At 41.4% G+C, this 18,108-nt stretch overlaps 1 protein-coding gene across 1 annotated transcript in view; it reads right to left on the bottom strand.

Moving 5' to 3' along the window:
* CD109 (CD109 molecule) overlaps positions 1 to 17,305 on the bottom strand; it is a 72,847-nt gene extending 55,542 nt beyond the window's left edge. Inside the window, exons 1-3 of the mRNA XM_030267458.4 lie at positions 15,203 to 17,305; positions 14,735 to 14,895; positions 546 to 574 (exon numbers count right to left, since the gene is read on the bottom strand). Of these exons, the coding sequence (XP_030123318.4) occupies positions 546 to 574; positions 14,735 to 14,895; positions 15,203 to 15,270 (258 nt within the window). The 5' untranslated portion in view covers positions 15,271 to 17,305. The remainder of the gene's footprint in view (positions 1 to 545; positions 575 to 14,734; positions 14,896 to 15,202) is intronic.
* Positions 17,306 to 18,108: the final 803 nt, after the last annotated feature.

Here is an 18,108-nt window from a genome sequence, read left to right as displayed (position 1 = left end):
AAACTTTTTTCCTGCTATAAATACATAATTCTTTAGTTTGGGTTTTTAAGATGAATATTCAGGATCATAAATTCAGGATTCATACACAATACACAATTCAAGATACACCTTTGGGGTTTTTAACGTACTTTCACTGAATATGCATTTCCAAGCCCTTACAAAGATTGTATATAAATATCTTTTATTTTGGTATTTCTCAATTATTGCTTTACATGATTTTTTCAGCTGTAGTTAGCCTTCATGGTGTGTCTAAAATACAGATGTAGGAATCAGCCAGTAAAAAAAGACACAAATCAAATTTTTGAGTTCACGTTCTATGATAGTTTGTGCTGATGCTGGAAATCAGCTCCTGATTCCTGTAATTACTTCTAACGAGCTGCAGAACATTTGATCTGAAAAACCCTTCATTTATTGGTCAGTAAATACACTCATCTGATACTGTGAAAACAACTGGGATCACATGCAAAATACATCAACAGCAATGGGTGATAAGTTACAGGCAATCAACATTTTCTGAGCAAGAAGGGAAGGAAAAAAATACTTACTACTGGAAGAACAAGAGTCCCAAAGGTACCTGAACAAAAAAGAATATCACACTGTCAGAAATCTGTGAGATTAACTACCATACACTTACTAAAACATCAACATTATAGCAGTGCTGCTCCCCTTACATGGTTGATGGAAGCTGTGAGTTACCTTTTGCAATGCTGCAAAAGTATGAACGGCAACCTACAGCAACATTACTTCTCTGTTTGGTGGGGGCTGTTGTCCATGTTCTCTGCTTAAACATTTTTCTTTACATTCAGAGAGACTGAAACACTTTTGCAATCCATTCAGCCTTCTATGCCACCCAAGTTATTATTTTCCATTGATTCTGCAGCCCAGATAAAAACTAAAATTTTTGAAACCATGCACAGGATTTATCACTCAATCAAAGGAGCACCCAGAATTAAGCTCACGGAATTATGTCACCATGGGAAAAAGTAACTAATATATAAATATATTTGGGTTAATAATAACTATTTTAGATAATATAGCCTCAAATATTTTTAGAATCCAAATAAATAGCCCATTAAACTCCTGGATATCATTAAATCATGAAGCCATTAGTGTCACAGCTCTTATCTTAATTACATCATGAATTATAGAATAGGACAGAACAGAACAGAACATTCCAGTTGGAAGAGACCTGATCACTTCAGGGCTCACCAAAAGTTAAAGCATGTTAGTAACGGCATTGTCCAAAATCCTCTTAAACACTGACAGGTTTCAGACATCAAACACATCTCTAGGAAACCTGTTCCAGTGGCGGACCACCCCTCCAGTAAAGAATTTCTTCCTAATGTCCAGACTGAAGCTCTCCTGCTGCAGCTCTCAAGCACTCCCACACCTCATACCACTGGATACCAGGCAGAAGAGATCCCACCTCTGTCTCCACCTGCCCTCCTCAGAAAGCTGTAGACAGCAATGGGAGTGCCCCTCAGCCAGACTAGAGAAACCAAAAGCCTTTAGCTGCTCCTCACAGGACATGCCTTTGAGCCCTGTCACCAGTTTTGCTGCCCTCCTCTAGATGCACTGAAGGACCTTCAAAAACTGTGGGGCCCAGAAATGCACAGAGTACCCAAGGTGAGGCAGCACCAAGGCTGAATGCAGTGGGATAGTCACCTCTCTTGATCAGCCGGTGATGCTGTGCTTGATGCACCCTCAAGTATGTGGTTCCCCCTTTTGGCTGCCAAGGCACACTGCTGACTCATATTTGCTTCTGCTGATTCTATTCAATTAGACTTTTTTGTATCTCCTAAAAAGCCGTGGGTTTATACCTATCTTTTACTCAACTGTTTCATAGAGTTAGAAAAATAAATCTATTGATTTGTTTATTAATATCCTTCTTGATCCTGGACCTAAAGGCATCGCTTCCAAGACAAAGCAATCACTCAACCTCTGAACTTCAATAAACGTTAGTTTTAGAAGTCAATTAATTCTTTCCTTTGACAATGGCAAACAGAAGAAATCTCAATGAACTGAATACAGGTTGTCCTGACTGCTTCCAGAGGACTAAAGGAAAAATGCTATCCAGTATGTACCATCTATTCCAATTATAAACCGGGTTAAACCAAATTACTCATATCCCACAAATTAAGCCTGTGGGTAGCACACTCCAGTACTTCATTCTGGTATTCAAAATCTTAACAGGCATGGGCAATACCGGGCCTAAGGAACACAGTCCTTTCCATGTTAAACCTACGGGGTTTTTTCATATCATCTTTCTCTCCACTTGAGAACCATCTCATGCAGTCATTCACGCTGAGAAATCCCATTGGCCTTTGAGATTTTCCACACAGGAGTGTCTGGCAAAATATTTCTCTCACTAGCCAGTGGAGAGGACAAACTGCCCCAATTCACAGTGGCAGGGAGCCCTCACACTTGGCCAAGCTTGCTTGGCACACAGGAGAGACACTGGGAAGTCCTGCAGAGTAACTGATCCATAGGCAATGTAAACACCTCTAGATGCACTGATATATTTATTCCAAACATCTACCCAAACAACCCCAAGCAATTGCTCAAACAATTGCACTGAGACATAATTTTAGCTAAAGGAAACTTATGTCTTCCTAACTCAGGACAGAGTGAGTTACTGCTAAGTGGGAAGAATTTTTCTTAGGCATTATATTTCTCTGTAAAGGGAGCAAGATGCATGGTAAATAACAAAAGAGATGGTACAAAGTGACCTCCTGAAATCTCTCTCAATTATACACTAAAACCCTAACCCTTCTCTTCTTTCTTTCCCTCTCTGAAATAAGGCTGTACTAAAGTTGGGGTCTGTACAACCACAACCCGTAACACCAGAGGAAAAAAAACTAACTTTGCCACTGCTGATAATGGTTATTAACAAGGAATAGAAACCATTTATCATATGTGTCTGAGTGGATATGCACATGGTTGTTCTGCTATGCTAGCTTTAATCTAATCCAAACAGCAAATTACAGCAATGGCTACAGGAGTGACTTCATTACACTGGGAGACACAAATCTGGTATTTGTACCATAGCCCACACCACAGAGTTTCTATTTCCATCTTTGTCCCTCCAGTGCAAACACACTGGTACCCACACACCGCAAGGGCAGAGTGACGAAGGGAACTGCTGCACACAGTCCCCTGCAGCACCTACCAGCTTGCAAAGCAGCCTTAACAAGGCAGGCACATCAAAGCTCTCTCATCAGGGCAGTGCCTGCTTGCCTCCACCTGTTTTGAGAACAAGTGGCAGGCAAAAAATCAGAAATCTTATGGCAGGGTTTCTTCCCTGTTCCCAAGCCTGGGAGATCTAACATCCGGTCTGAGCTAGGTAAAAATGTAATGCAGATGGGGAAAGACTTGGGGAGGAGGGAGATTTATATCACAGTTACATTTGTGCAGCTCAGAAAGGATTTACCCTCTGAGGCAGTGCTAAGGAGCCACAGCCTCCCTGGGTGCTGTAATAAAGCCCAAAGAACTGTCTAATTCCCAGGCAGAGAGAATCATAAAAGAGGCTCCAGGGCATGAGGTAATCTTCCAATTTATGTCACTATGTAATTATTTTGCCAGGAATTGAGCAGCCTGGGCAGATCTAAAATTCTTTAGCATGGCAGTGAATTCTCCTGTCATGCAAGATTTTCCCATGTTCTCAGAGACTCTCAAGCTGCAGTCAATTCCCTGGAGCTCTGCTCAACTGTGCCTAGGGATGACTTTGGACGTGCTCAAGCAAGAGCTATAGGCAAAACATTTCCTTTATGCCAATGGCGAATAGCGGAAATTCATTAATTTTTCTGCTCACTCAATGAATTAAAGTTCTATTTAATCATACAGCAATTTCAGGTTCATAAGGAATTAACCATGGTCCAACAGCTAGCACATATCACTGCTCTGCTGCAAGCCCTCCTATCGTGTAGCTGACTTTTATCCACATGTAGCATGTAACACTCCCATGAGATCAGACGAGTCTGGCATCTACTGTCCCCAGAAATGGCAACAGTCTTCTGTCTTCTTTACACATCTCTGCAAAGAATCCCTTCAGTTATGAAATGCAGGTAGCTAACTCCAGGCAGAAGAAGCAGGTTTAGAAAGGAGCCCAGAACAGCTCAGCAACCAACACCAAGCACTGCAAACCACAAAACGCTTCCTCCTAACTCATTCCATCTGCTCTCCACAGCAGCAGTCAACAGCACAACTGGAGTGGTTCTTAGCAGGGAACAACCAGGCAAGAGCACGGGTCCCTGCTACCACGAGACATTAGTTACGGAATAATTCCAGCTGGGCATCATGACTGTTTTAGGGGGAGCCATGAAAAACGCAGTGGACTGTTACAGACTAATCTTGTAGAAAGTTAAAAAACAAACTACCAAAAATCCCAACAGAAGTCACATGAGCCTTCAAGGAAAAAACTCTCTCATTGTCATTTGCAAAACTGTTTCTTTTACAGAATTTCTCAGGCTTGTACTGTATTCATTCAAGAAAATACCCGGAAATACAGTGGAAACAGATGCCACTGTTTTGCCCATTTCCTCAGAATCTCTGTCATTTAGGATTGTCCCATAGAAGAGGAATTGAAGACAGTGTGGGAGTGACATATGAGCAGTACATTAAAGTATTTTTCTACCCTGCCATTTCTTGTCAGTCTAATAGTATTATTATCAATCAAGCAAATATAAAAAATTCTATGTAAACACATGCATTTTTTTTACACTTATGGAGAACAGCATAAATAGTGGCATCTTAAATTCTTCCCACTGCATAGGCCTGACCCAGACCCAGAAACTTATGCTACCTCTTCTTGAGATGACACCACTAGGACTAGTCATAAATGTTTCAGCTTCCATCCCTAAAAAAGGACAGAGGTTCTAGAAAAAATGACTATATGGCTTGGCACAATGAACTAGAGCTTGCGCCAATATATATCAGTAAAGTAGCACTTCAGTCTCTTATTTACATAAAGTCACCACTGACTATATATTCTAGCTTATGTGGCAGCTATTGCTACAAACAGATTTTCTCACTTCAACTTTTCTACCTATGTCCTCAATCCTTCCTAGTAATGTGTGAAAATAGAAAAATAAAACTGGAATCACTTCAGATTGATTTACTGAAATTATGCCACATCTTTGTTCTGGCAGCTGTGTTCATCTATCCATGCTTAGAAAATGTATACAGAAAAACTTTTTTTTTTTTTTTTTTGCAAATGGAGTGGCAAATGGAGTTATTTTCTACTGCTGAATCAATTTCAAACACTCACATCACGTAAATAAAAATTAGCGTTCTTCAATGTCCTTCCAGATTTTTATTCCCATCCAAAATATATATTATTTTGTGTTAAAAAAATTAAAAAAAAAAAAAAAAAAAAAAAAAAAAAAAGGAAGCAGTATTACCAAGGCCTAAACTGTCTAGGAAGTGAAAAACACTTATTCTCCAAAGAAGACCTACAAATCTGTTGACTTCACAGTTTGCTTTAACTATGCTTTACTCCTCATCTATCATGCTAAAGCTATCCCCCAAATTAGCACTCATTATTTACACAAATAGCCCAAAATACAGAGCTTAAGCCACGGCTGTTAAGTTATGGCTCAGTTTGGCACAGATGACAGGAGGAGGGGCAATACAGCACTCAAACACACAACAGAGACTGCCAGGGGACGTCAGCACTCGGGCTGACATCCAAAGGCAAATGAGGCCAACAGGACTGTAGCAAAGGGGTATAACTTGCTCCAAAAAGCCTCCTAAACCCTGTCTGCCAGCACTACGTACACTTCCCTCCACAGCCACTTCCTACCCTCCTCCCTTTATCCTTTTCAGTTGTTTTTGCAAACCTGAAGGCTAAAAGCACTCAGAAATTATAAATGGGGTGAGAGAGGCAAGGTAGCAGTGCTGCCTATGGAGAAAGACGTTAAGGGGACAGGAGAAATAATCCAAACCAGACCAAAGTTTATCACCTAAGGGCTTGGTCAAGAGACAGGGCACCACAGCCCTGGAGGACAGAAGAAAGGCAGAATGCACAGATGTTTTTGCAATTAAAGCTTTGTTTTACCAAACTCTGCAGTTGCCAGCAAGTTCCAGCTTCAGTCTGCAATGGGAAGTATAGAGATATTTTTCTGACAACTCGAAAAAAACCTTTCTCCACCTAAATACTAAAGTTTTTCACTAATCTCCATGATCAGAAGAGTGGGAGAAACCCAACCACAGCACATCCAGAAACACTCTTGGCCAGGACAGAACAGATGCAGATTTACCAGAAGGTATGAACAGAAGAGGCACTGTCCTTCCTCTTCTCTGCCCCGACCACAGCATTCTCTGTGTCTTTCTACCTTACATGGCAAAGGAGTTGTGGTATCCCACTGCTTGTCCCTTCTACTGATTCAGCCACTCTTCCCCTGTCAGCACTCTCAGATCTACCCTTGAGGAAAATCCTCTCAGATCAACAGATACTGCTGATGGCTGAGCACCTCTTCCCTTGCCCTACCACATCCATGATCCCTTCCCCAAGCAAGCAGCAAGTTTTCCTGCTCACTGGCCCTTTTTAGACTTAAAGCATAATTTGCTAATTTAATTCTTCACTCAATCTTCTAAAGCCAACCAACCAGTTCCATGGATTATACTGTTATTACCGATTTCAGCTGAGTAGTCAGAGACCAACCAGTTACAAGAACACAATACTTAGAAAACACTCTCTGGTTTATCCAAGACACTGCACACTAGGTAGGAAAACAGAACAGCGTAATATTTCCAAAACTAAATAATCTTTTTAATCAGAGACCTTCTGAGAGCTATCCAGGCACTATCACTGCTCAAGGTCAAGTACAGCCTCTTTTCAATTTTTTCCTGAGACAAACCTAAGAGCTTTCCATGGACTTGCTGTCATGCATATGACATTACCACTGCCTACCAAACCATAACAACTCTACTGCCATTAATTATAAATTTACAGCTGTCACAAAGGCAATTTTTGAATACTACACAGAAAACTTTCTTGAGATCAGATCCAGTCTGTGAAACTATACAGACAATTCAGAATAATCTCAGACTTAAGCCTTTTACACAACTAAATGTGAAATATACTTCATACCCTCGGTGACTATGTACAAACACACAAACACACACATCTCCACATGCTGCTTTCAAGACACTATTGGCCACCATTGCTATCCATTCTGAGGTCCATGAAATAAACACAGAGAAAGCCACCATCAAGGCAATTAAAAGCAGCTGCAGAGTTTATTCCAATTTATAACACAGGAAAATCACATCAGGACAAAATATGGCTAAGCCTGTACATGCCAGACATTTGGCAGTATTAACACCACCCTCATCACATCAATTGCTGTAACTGGAGCACAGTTTCAAAGTCAAGTCACTTCTCAGACTCATTCACTGCAAATAACACATTCAGAATCTACTGAAATTTCTGCTTAAAAGGGGTAAAAGAACGTGTGTTCTCATAATGGTTTTCTTCCATTTTCTGGAACACATTCAAAGTTTGTGATGACAAAGCTACATAATTTTTCTGAGGAAATAAAATTGTTTGAATATATAAAAACAGTACCAGAGACTTCCTTTATCAGTAAATAAAGGCAATATAAATCCCTAACCATACAAAATAAGAACACAGACCTCAGAGCTATACCTCCAGGAAGCTGAAGATGTGGTCTGTCACTATAACCATGCTTTCTATGCACATACTTATTTGGACTGCAGTGAATGCAGGTGAACCAGCATGACCTCTTGACACTCGATCTTCAGTCTCTGCTGACAGGATCTCAACTCCGCCTTCACAAGCAGGTAGCCATGGATAGCACAGCATGGAAATCAGCAACGCCACCAGTGCTGAGTCATAAAGGTCTCATAAGAAGAGAAGTCACCTCTGTATGACAGGAAACTCATGAATTTCCCAACTGCTTGCTGCCTCCGCAGGTATTTCTCTATATCATTATTTCAGCTTGGATCTCCTTCTAACTAGACACCACTAGACATCACCTTAGACCCATCTACTGTTAGTTCCCACCCTTTTCTCTTTAAAGCTACTTTTCATGTACCTAATAGCACATCGCAGGCGTATAGCACACTTCTCCTTATACTTCACACCAGTTTCTCCCATCTCTCCTCAGATGCTTTCCAATGTAGAAGAGACTCCCAGGGTCAAACCCAAGCCTGCCTGGCCCAAGATCCCATCAGCAGCAATGGTCAAGGACAGACATCTGAAAAGTGTCAAAAGCAAACAGGTACACAGTGATCCTTCTTTGGGTACTCTTCCCAGCCTACGCAATCTGTATGTCTGTATATTGGGCCAATCCTCCATGGACTTCTGTCTTGTAAATTTGTGCAGTCATGTTTTCCATCCACAAAAACTGGGACACAGCATTCCACAATTTATTTTCATCTCATGTGAAGGCCCATCTTCTTCTGTCAGGTTTGAACTCATCTCCTGAGAGATCTCAAATCCTTCTGTCTGCTCTCCCTGGCATTTCTCCAGTTGGTTCACAGGCTCCATGATGAGTGCCAAAAATCAAGCACAGTATTCCCCATGATGCCCAATTAGGCTGTGAAAATTACTAGAATACTTTCGCATAGCTTGCACAAAATACTTCTGTCTATACCTCTGAGTACAATGTTTACCTTCTTTTTTGAGCACCACAGTATTACTTAGAAGCCTTCACCTTCCGTTACCTTTAAACCATTACCCCACCCCCCATACACATGCACCTTTTTCTGCAGGACTGCACACCTTGTTCCCCATCCAATAAACACATGTTCTTTTATTCATCAACAAATGCACTAGTTCTAGTTGAACCACACTCCAGTTTTTCCCCTTATCATTGCCAAAATGTGTTCAAAATCTAATCCTTTCTCCCAGTGTCCTTACCACCCCTTCACTAATCTAATAAACATTCTCCCGTTTTCATTCATGTCAATCATACTGAACACTACAGCTTCAGGGCAACTCATTTCTAGTTTGAGAGTGAAACACTTAGACTTACTTGATGAACACTATTTTTCATCCAGCTAAAAACATATTAAATAAGAATTTAATGCTGTCCCTGCTTCCCCAGCTGGATTGTCTAAGTGCCATGACAGACTATCAGAAGCCTTAGTAAAATCAAAATATGACAAAATCTTTCTTCTTCTCCACCTACAACTCTTGCCAATCCATAGTGCAACAGATTTTCTTTGCAGGTTTTCAATCTTCCAGAACCTCTCTGTTCACTCATGCTCTCAAAACTTCACTAGCATATTTTAAATTATTTCAGTCAATTCCCTAAATATTCTACAGGCAATTTTATCAAGCCTAAACACTTGACCAAAGTACTCTTTAAACTGTTCCTCCCCTTTTGTAATCTTAATTCTTATTCTTTTCCATGACAGTCAGTTGATCTTCTTAGTTAAGACTACACACCTACTGCAGCTCAGCATCATTAATCATCAGAATAGCAAGCCACAGAAGTAGCAACCCTTCTCATCAGGGTAGCAAGCTGCATCCTTTGCTAGATTTCCTGCTACCAATATGTCATTTTAAAAACCCCACCTTACTATCCTTCACATACTTTCCTACTGATGGTTTGGCCTTACCAGTTTTGTTCTTCATTACCTATGCTACTTCTTTAAGTTCCTTTGTAATCTGATCTCGTTTAAAATTTTTACATACAGTTGTTTTTTTGGCCAGTTTAGATCATGTTTAATTACTTCATTTCTTACCTCTCTGCTCTGTTAATGTGCACTTATCCTTTTAGTATGAATCCCTCAGGAATTTTCACCCTTTGCTTCCATTCTTGTTTCTGATAGCATGTTACTTACCAAGTCCTGTTTGTTTTCATTACTTCTTTTTTCCCTAATTCACAACCTTGAGTTTGTTTTTCTCTCTCCTCCCTTTCCTAAAAGCTCTGAAGTCCCTCCAGTTCACAGTGGCAACAGGGAACTGCACACAGGGACTCGTAATATTCCCTCATCTGCATGAGTTGCCCCATTGTTTGCATTTCTGGTTTATCCCACGCTTCTGAAGACACTGTGAAACAGTCTGGAGTGCTCAATCTGCCACACCCTCCTTGGCTGGATATGGACAAAGAACATGGTGACCAGAAAAACCTCATATACAAACACATAAGCCTTGAGTCACAGAAGGACTCCTTCCCTCAAATCTCAAACAGCAGGCAAACAATAAAATAAAGCTCAAGTACTGGATAGGACCGCTACTCCCGTTTTTCTGCAAATAACTTAATGGGTCTGTTAGCAGGAAGGATTCAACAACAGGCACAGCGACCGTCTGGGGTTTGTTCTTTTATGTTTTTGAGTTTGTTTGTTTTTTTAATCTACTCCAGCTATATGAAACCCTATAAAAGAGCACCTTCTTCTCTACTACGTCAGTCATCTCTGGGTCCAGCCCCAACACCTCCTTCCCAAAACCTTTTCCTTCATTCTGATTTTGCATAGCTTATGTGCATGTGCTCACTATTTAACAACTTATTTTTCATAAAGCACAGCTACACCTACTTTTGGGTATGGAGGTTATGGATCAAAATCACTGCAGCAACGCCTGCTCTCTCACTGTTTGGCTTTTTAGGCACTGACGAAATTTAGGCAGAAAGGAGATGTTCCACTAAACTGACAGCAAAACCTTTCACCCCACAGATTTTCAGCACAGACAGTACAGTCACCAATAACTCAGTCAATTTATCCTGACATAGGGTACAGAGGCAACTCAAAATAACAGGGACTGAGGAGTTTAGGCCATTCATTCCCACTTAGGTGTTACTTTACAGCTCATTATTCCTAGCGTTTCTCACTGGTTCTTACACTTAAGTGGCCAGAACCGTATTATTAAGTATGTAAAACATGCCTTCTGGCAAAAGGAGAGTTTCCATTGTCTCTGTGGAGGATCACTACATGTCTGAGCTTGACAAACATTCTCACAAAATAGCATGCTTCATAAATCCTAGCTGAGTATTTACCATGCTCTAGCTCAGTAACCTCTGTTAACAAGTAAGTGCACTCCTCTCTGGAAATACAGAAAAGCAGCATAAATTAATTAACATGTAAAAGTCATTTACAAACTATGCACATTACTATAAACCAAATTCTCCAGTAAGTTCACATAATTCTCAGTCACCATGCCTTAAATACATTATGTTGTACCTTACATAGCAAAAGTTTTAACTAATGAATCTTATTCTTTGGAATTAAAAACATTCATGCTGTTGGGCAAATTATGACACCTCATTACACATAAAACTTTTCTGAAAACCAATTTTTTTTTCCAACTTATATGCTTCTTATTCTTTCCAAATCATTCTAGCACCAAAACAGAAAATACTTTTCAGAACTTCTCGCAATTAAAGTATAAGGTTTCTCATACTCTAACACACAGAGCAATGTCTGGGTAGCAAACCCTGTAAGAAAATACCTCCTGCCAATTCATACTACATCTTTATTATCAATGACTGGATGACTATGCATGGCAAGAGTCACCCTTCACTGCAATCACTAAAGATCAAGTTATTCGTGCAGGGAATTTAACTTGCTCATCTGTTATTCCCATAACTTCTTTTTTTTGCTATTGTTGACACAGAAAACCCAACAGCTCCAATTGCACACGAGCCATTGTTACCTTCTGAAGCCATTTTCAATCAGGGTGAGGATCTTTCTGATACTGCATCACCAAGAAAGTGTGTCAAGGCTTGGTACAGCTCACAAAAACGTCTTTAGTTAGTGCTTTGTGTCTTCCTGGCATCTGCTCTAAGCAATGGAAACCTATTCTCTCCTTGTGACGCATTCTATTTTTCCTGGTTTGTGCTTGCAGACACAAAGTTTACCTGTAGCAGCAACCTCACCCTTGCAAATATTCAGTTGGTTTTTTTTTTCCACTATATTAAATGCAATTAACTTAATTTCTGCACCAAAATACTGGTCCTAAACAATCTCCCTTCCTATACAGTATATTCTGGAATATTGTGCCAAACTCAAAATATCTTTAAATCCATATGCACACACACTTTCTCCTTCACTCCAAATACCCACTAGCCACTTATTAATATTTATTTTCCCTTAGTTATATAAACAGCACAATAATGATGGGAACCAACCTCCATTGCTAAAGTGTTTCTCTAACAATTGCCCAAGAATCACTCAGATATCAAATTTCCACTAAGAACAATAAATGTTTTATCAACTATCAGAGGGCAAACACTCTATTTCTTATATAAAGCAAGATTATATTATAGAAATTTTAAAAAACCATGCCTCTAATGCAATAGGGTCCTCTCATGGAGCTAACTTAGAAACTTAGACCACTACATGTACCATATTGAGCTGCTACTAGAGAACCAGGCTAAATCGTTCCTTTAAGGCAACTGCAGAAGCATCTGACAGACAGGTATGTAATACCTTTCACACTGAGGTACTTGAATCAACTTGGCAGATTAAACTAATAAAAACTGTGTCCTCAGCCTGTCCTATGTCTCCAGCATCCAATTTCCAACTCAGTTCCATCAGCACAAACGTTTGCACATTGAACCAGGGGACCTGTCTGCCTAAAAAAACATTCAAACAAAATAAAAGCTTTATTTTTCAGTTAGATCAGTTTCTCAGAGCAGTTAATCCCCTGCTTTTGCTGTCACCATGCAAGGAAAACTACAGAGCATAATTGAGCCAGCTTAGGCAACAGTGCCACTGAATGTACCATCTAACCAAGGCAGATACTCAGTGACAGATAAACCAACATTTTCTGGGCACTAATATATGCAGCAATCATGTAACTTAAAGAAGATTTTGTGTGCCTGAATATATGCTTGTATTTTTTCCTTCAACTGCAACAGCTGGTTTAATAAAACCACCAGTTCTTCAGTCACAGACTAAGCTCAGCTGTAACAATACCACTTCTTATTTTATCTTAAGATTGTTGTGTTCTTCAATGACAATTTTAATGATTTATGTTCTTATTCTGACAAGCTGTGTTTGCTTCTCTCTGACAACTTGCCTTCTCTCTGAGTCACAACTGATCCACACATATATCTTGGATACGTGTCTTCAAGACTACATCCTCTTTTACAGGACAGTTCCCTTACTCCTGGCCCTTAACAGTTTTGCTTACTTATTTTTTCACAGAAAACAAATTACTAACAGATTGTATAACCTGACTAGAAAAAAATTGATGGCCACACACTAAATGTGAAGAATTTTGCAAGAGGAAATACACAGTATGCTCAGCACCTTTTTTTTGTTTCACTTATCAAGTAAAAAAGCATAGAAAATTTAAATATATATTTAAAAGACTGAAAAATATTAGAAGTTAGCAATTCACTACAGCATTTGTCCTTTTTTCTCACTGTACTCAGTCTGATAACAGTGCCATACCTGTTCCTGATAACCTACCGTTCACTCTGACTTCAGCAGCTCCCAGTGTCAAGCTTTATTCTGTGTGCTCAGAAGATAAAGAGACAGCCATATATTTTCACAAGCTTGAAATTACCAATTGCTTGTCTGGTTTTTAATGTTGAGAAGGACAAAAACAGGCTGAAACTTATGCAAGGCTCACAAACTTTATGTTAAAGCAGCACAGAAGCAGGAAATAAAAGCCAGCATAGTTAGAGGAAGAAAACAAGACAATTAATTTTCTTTTTAAAACTTTGGATTTTTAAAGAAAACAACAAAAGCTGGCTGGTTTCGGTTTGTTTTGGTTCTATATCAAAATTTCTTGATCTGTTTAAATTACTCCATCACACTCAAAGCCTCAATCTACTCTACAGGCTGTGAAGGCTTTGAAATGAAGGTGTGATGCTTCCAATTATGCATCTACATTAACTGTAAGACATTAACAGAAGAATTACACAAGTAATAGAGAAAGAGCATTATAGCAGGTTAGATTTTTCAGTACCTCATGCAGCCCTCAGACTCTCTACTTTTAATAAATAAAAAGATGGAGTTTAGATGTTATTTATATCACCTCACAGTAAGAGCAGTGTGAAAGCTGGACTGTCCATAAAAGATACTTTCTTTCTCATGAGAAAGAAAGCCTATCTCTCAGGTAGGCTATCTCTATGCTTCTGTTGCTGGGTGACCTTTCTAAAAAGGAACATTGGCCAGGATATCTCAGCTCTTCGAACTTCCACCATATCCACTACCCCTGCCTGGTGGCATAGTCTCTTCTCACATTTACTTATCTTCAATCCCCAAAGTCTCCACAGTTCAGTTTCCAATCCTTAAAAATTCTTGTTTCTTCAAATGCACAATTTCCAAGTGTCTGACACAGCCATCTTTACTTTTCTATGGTCCTCAGGTCATTACATTCTTAGGGCATGAAGAAGCAGCTCCAGTTGCTGCATTACCTTGTTTGTTCTACTCCTTCTATTTTCCCACCTTGCACCTTAATAAGCTACCAGTAAGCAACTTTTCCACTACTTCTACAGTGGCCCCACTATATGGACCAGAGTACTTCCTAGCTCCTCAGAAAGCCCGCATCCATAACACTTTGCTGCTATTTGATTATTTTCAAGTTTACAGACAGTTAGCACACCCATGCAATCACTCATATCCAGCTCAGCTGCCCAACTCCAAACAGAGCTAGCAGTGTACAGGACTATTTTCCCATAGCGACTCCTACTTGGTAAAAAAAAAATTCCTATTTTAGTACCATTTAGAAGCTGTGATATTTTGGGAGGAACAAAATATTCCTATGAGAAGGCAAGCTGAAATACTTCCAAACCAAGTCCATTATTTTTCTTACCTTTCTCAAAGGCCATTTCCCTGCTCAAGATGGTCTCATTATCTCTGATCACTTCTCCCTTTACGGTGACCTGTGCTGGGCTGTCCCGCAGCAGAGCTACCCCAACAGTCAAGTTTGCTCCGGGCCTGATGTTCCAGGGAGCTGCCACGAGGAACGTAGGTCTGGAAAGTTCAAATGGGCAGAGGGAGAAAGGGCAGGCAGTGAAACACACTCTCATGAAAAGTAACCGCGTCCCCATAAAGACACACATTGCCAAGCCCTTCAGCTGCTCTCCGCTGCGGAGGCTGAGGTGATGCTCACGCAGCGGGTGCGCAGGACGGGGCGCGGGCAGCGCTGCTCTGCCCGCTCCCGGGACCGGCTGCCAGGCGGGCGCCGGGACCCCGGGAAGCGCTGCCCGCGCAGCCCCCGTGCCAGGCGGGAGGGGAGGAAAAGGTGCCCCGCGCCCCCGCCCGCCCCAGCCGCACGTACCCGGCCGCCGCGGAGCTGCAGAGGAGGAGGAGGAGGAAGAAGCGGACATCGCCGCGGGAGCGCCCCATGGCTCTCCGTGCGCGCTGCCCGGTGCGTCCGGCGCTGTGCGCAGGGCGGGGGCCGGGGCCGGGGCCGGGGCCGGGCGGGAGGCGCTTGGCGGGCGGGGGAGGGAAGGGAGCGGCCGCAGCTGCCCCAGCGCCAGGCACGCTCCGCCAGCGGCAGCCGCAGGAGAGCCGCGGGGCGTTCCCGGGGCCGGCCCGGGGTAGGCGGCCCGGCGGCAACACACATCTGTCTACAGGGACACCCCCGGCTGTCTCAGCTCCCCTCAGCCAGCGCTCTCACATCCTGCGGCTGATGCAGCTGGGAAACGGGTGGCATTCTCAGAACGCAACAGCGTACAAAAGCAGCATCGAGAACTTTTCTGCCTGCAGTTCCGAGCTGAGTAGCAGCTCGTTGTGGAGAGCTGCTCGGTTATCGACTTGGAGAGACTCGGAGAGCCGCCGAGGCGCGCTGGGCTCGGGCTCGGGCTCTGGGGCGAGTCGGGAACGGTTCTGAGTCAGAACAGGGAGAATGATGCTGGCAAAAATTCCAGGAGCCTCGTAGCTACTTAAATGTGAACCGACTGATAATGCAGCTCTGGCTGGACTGTCCTCTGTGCCCATTATTTGCAAAATAAGGTCATACATACTTATAAATCTTAACCTACCTTCAGAGTTAAAAAAGTGCACTAAAGCAGCTTGGGTAAGATTCTGTTCCTTTAGCATGTTAATTTTAACTGTGTAAACTAGACACATCTAATGTTTGATTTATCCAAATTTTTTCATTGCAGGACAAGTCTAATACATTTAGAAATTATACCCAATTCTTAAAGTGCTGGAGTGGCATCCTCTGCCTTGTGGTACGCAGCCAAATGCTGTGTACCACCTATAGTCCTAAACAGAAGCATCACACTATGTTCTTATGAAAATCAGATATGAATAGTAATGTGCATAAACGCTGCTCTAATTGTATGCCAGGCAGTTATACAGTCTTTTCACGTCTTTTACATTTGCTTTTCTGGCTTTTCATACTCTGCTGATTCTTTTTGGAGAATCGGTCTTTGCTGGGACAGAAGAGAGGGTGCCATCTCTGTAGACTAGGGAAGGGGTGATAGTACAACCCAACTGATGCTTGCAAAGTCAGTCTTGGCAGCTCCTCACCTGCAAAAGGTGGATGATAAGGCAAAGTTTGGGAAATGTTAGCTCTTGGTTTTAGTAACTCCTTGTTACATGTGAGAAACAGCCAGGGAAGATGGAATAGATTCTGCCACTTATTTTCTTGGAGACTGGGGAAAAGTGCTTACAAGTAGCACTGCATCTCAAGAACCCCAACCTCAGATGGCAAAGCTACACATAGTACACATGTCTCCATTCCCTGGCACTGAGTCAAACTGGCACTCCACCATACCTATCAATACTAATAAGCTCTCTCAGTCTCCCAAACAAGGTGGTCACATCCCAGATTCCTATCAGGTATGGTCCATGCTAACCCTCAAACTGCACCACAAATTGTTCAAGAGAACACCATGGCCAGGGCAAAACCATGCCAAGGTCAACTTGAGGGTACAGGCATTCAATTTCCAGTCCCAAGAACATTTGCTGGCACTGTTTAATTCATTAGCGTGAATGAGCCCAAAAGTTCATTAGTGAAAATGCTTGCAAATGTCACAGATTCTGCCCAGTTGTCCAACAATATTGTAGACTCCCATCTTCCCTTTCTTCTCCTAGGGGCTTGCTAATTTAAGATACTCTGGTATATGTATTTGATCTCTTCTTCTACAAAAATGCCAATAAAGGAATTCTACAGCAGAAAGTAAGAGAATAAATGGATTGTCATATTAGGGATCCTTCTGTCCTGAATAGATTTAGAACAGATAAGAAATGGAAAAACAGAAATGGTTACATTCCATTCTATAACAACATACAAGCTCCATTTCTTAGACACCTATCCAAGCACTCAGAGATGTTTTCATCATTTCATTTCCAAACAGGATATACTACACTGTATGTAACATGTAGAAGATTTTCATGGTTAAACCTTTAGAAATCGAGTGTGGTATGCAAGGATTCAGTAAGCTCCCAGTTAGCAGAAAACTTGAACACATTTATGTTTATGTATGAAAATATGCCCATTCAGACATAATTTCAAGAGTCGTGTCTTACCTGCATCTAAACAAGGTCTTCATTTTCAACAGTGCTCTGCAGCTGAAAATTTTCATTGCAATATACACACTGGTTTCCCTGAAATACCACATCAAATCCTACATTCTTTTATCAAATGTGGTCCTTCTTGTGCCCAAACACTGACTACTGTACCTGAACAGGGAGCAGTTTTACTGTATGATGTCTCCCTCTCCCATTCTCCATTCAGCGCCTCCCAGCTCTCCAATCCACAGCCCTACAAACCCTACTCTGCAGCCTGTGCTATATAGTGCTTTCTGGAGAGAAACAACTATTGCAGCTCTTTTCAGTGGCCCTGTTTGCAACACAGGCCCATGGCCCCAGATATGGGTATCAATATAAATAGATAAGAAACTGTGGAGCATGGGCAGATAAGAAATGGAGACAACTTTCAGCCCTATAGCCAGTGACTGCTTATAACTATACCATGTATCTCAAGCCTGCTCTGCACATTTCTCTGCACACAAAGAATAAAAATGGTTTATAAGTAATTGGAAAATTACTAGTTAGAATTCAGCTAAACTAGTATACCATTCATGCTAACTAAGTGCTAAGCTATTTGTTCTATTGGATTTGACTTGGGTTTCAGGTAAGCATAACTGATCACACAACCCTGCCTGTTGTAGTACTGTTACATTCCCCAGCACTCTGTTGATCTGCTCATTTCCACTGCCATTTGTCTACACT

Source organism: Taeniopygia guttata, chromosome 3, assembly GCF_048771995.1.
Source record: "Taeniopygia guttata chromosome 3, bTaeGut7.mat, whole genome shotgun sequence".
Taxonomy (NCBI): domain Eukaryota; kingdom Metazoa; phylum Chordata; class Aves; order Passeriformes; family Estrildidae; genus Taeniopygia; species Taeniopygia guttata.
Note: the sequence above shows the minus strand (reverse complement) of the source record. Positions and strands in the feature narration are given on the sequence as shown.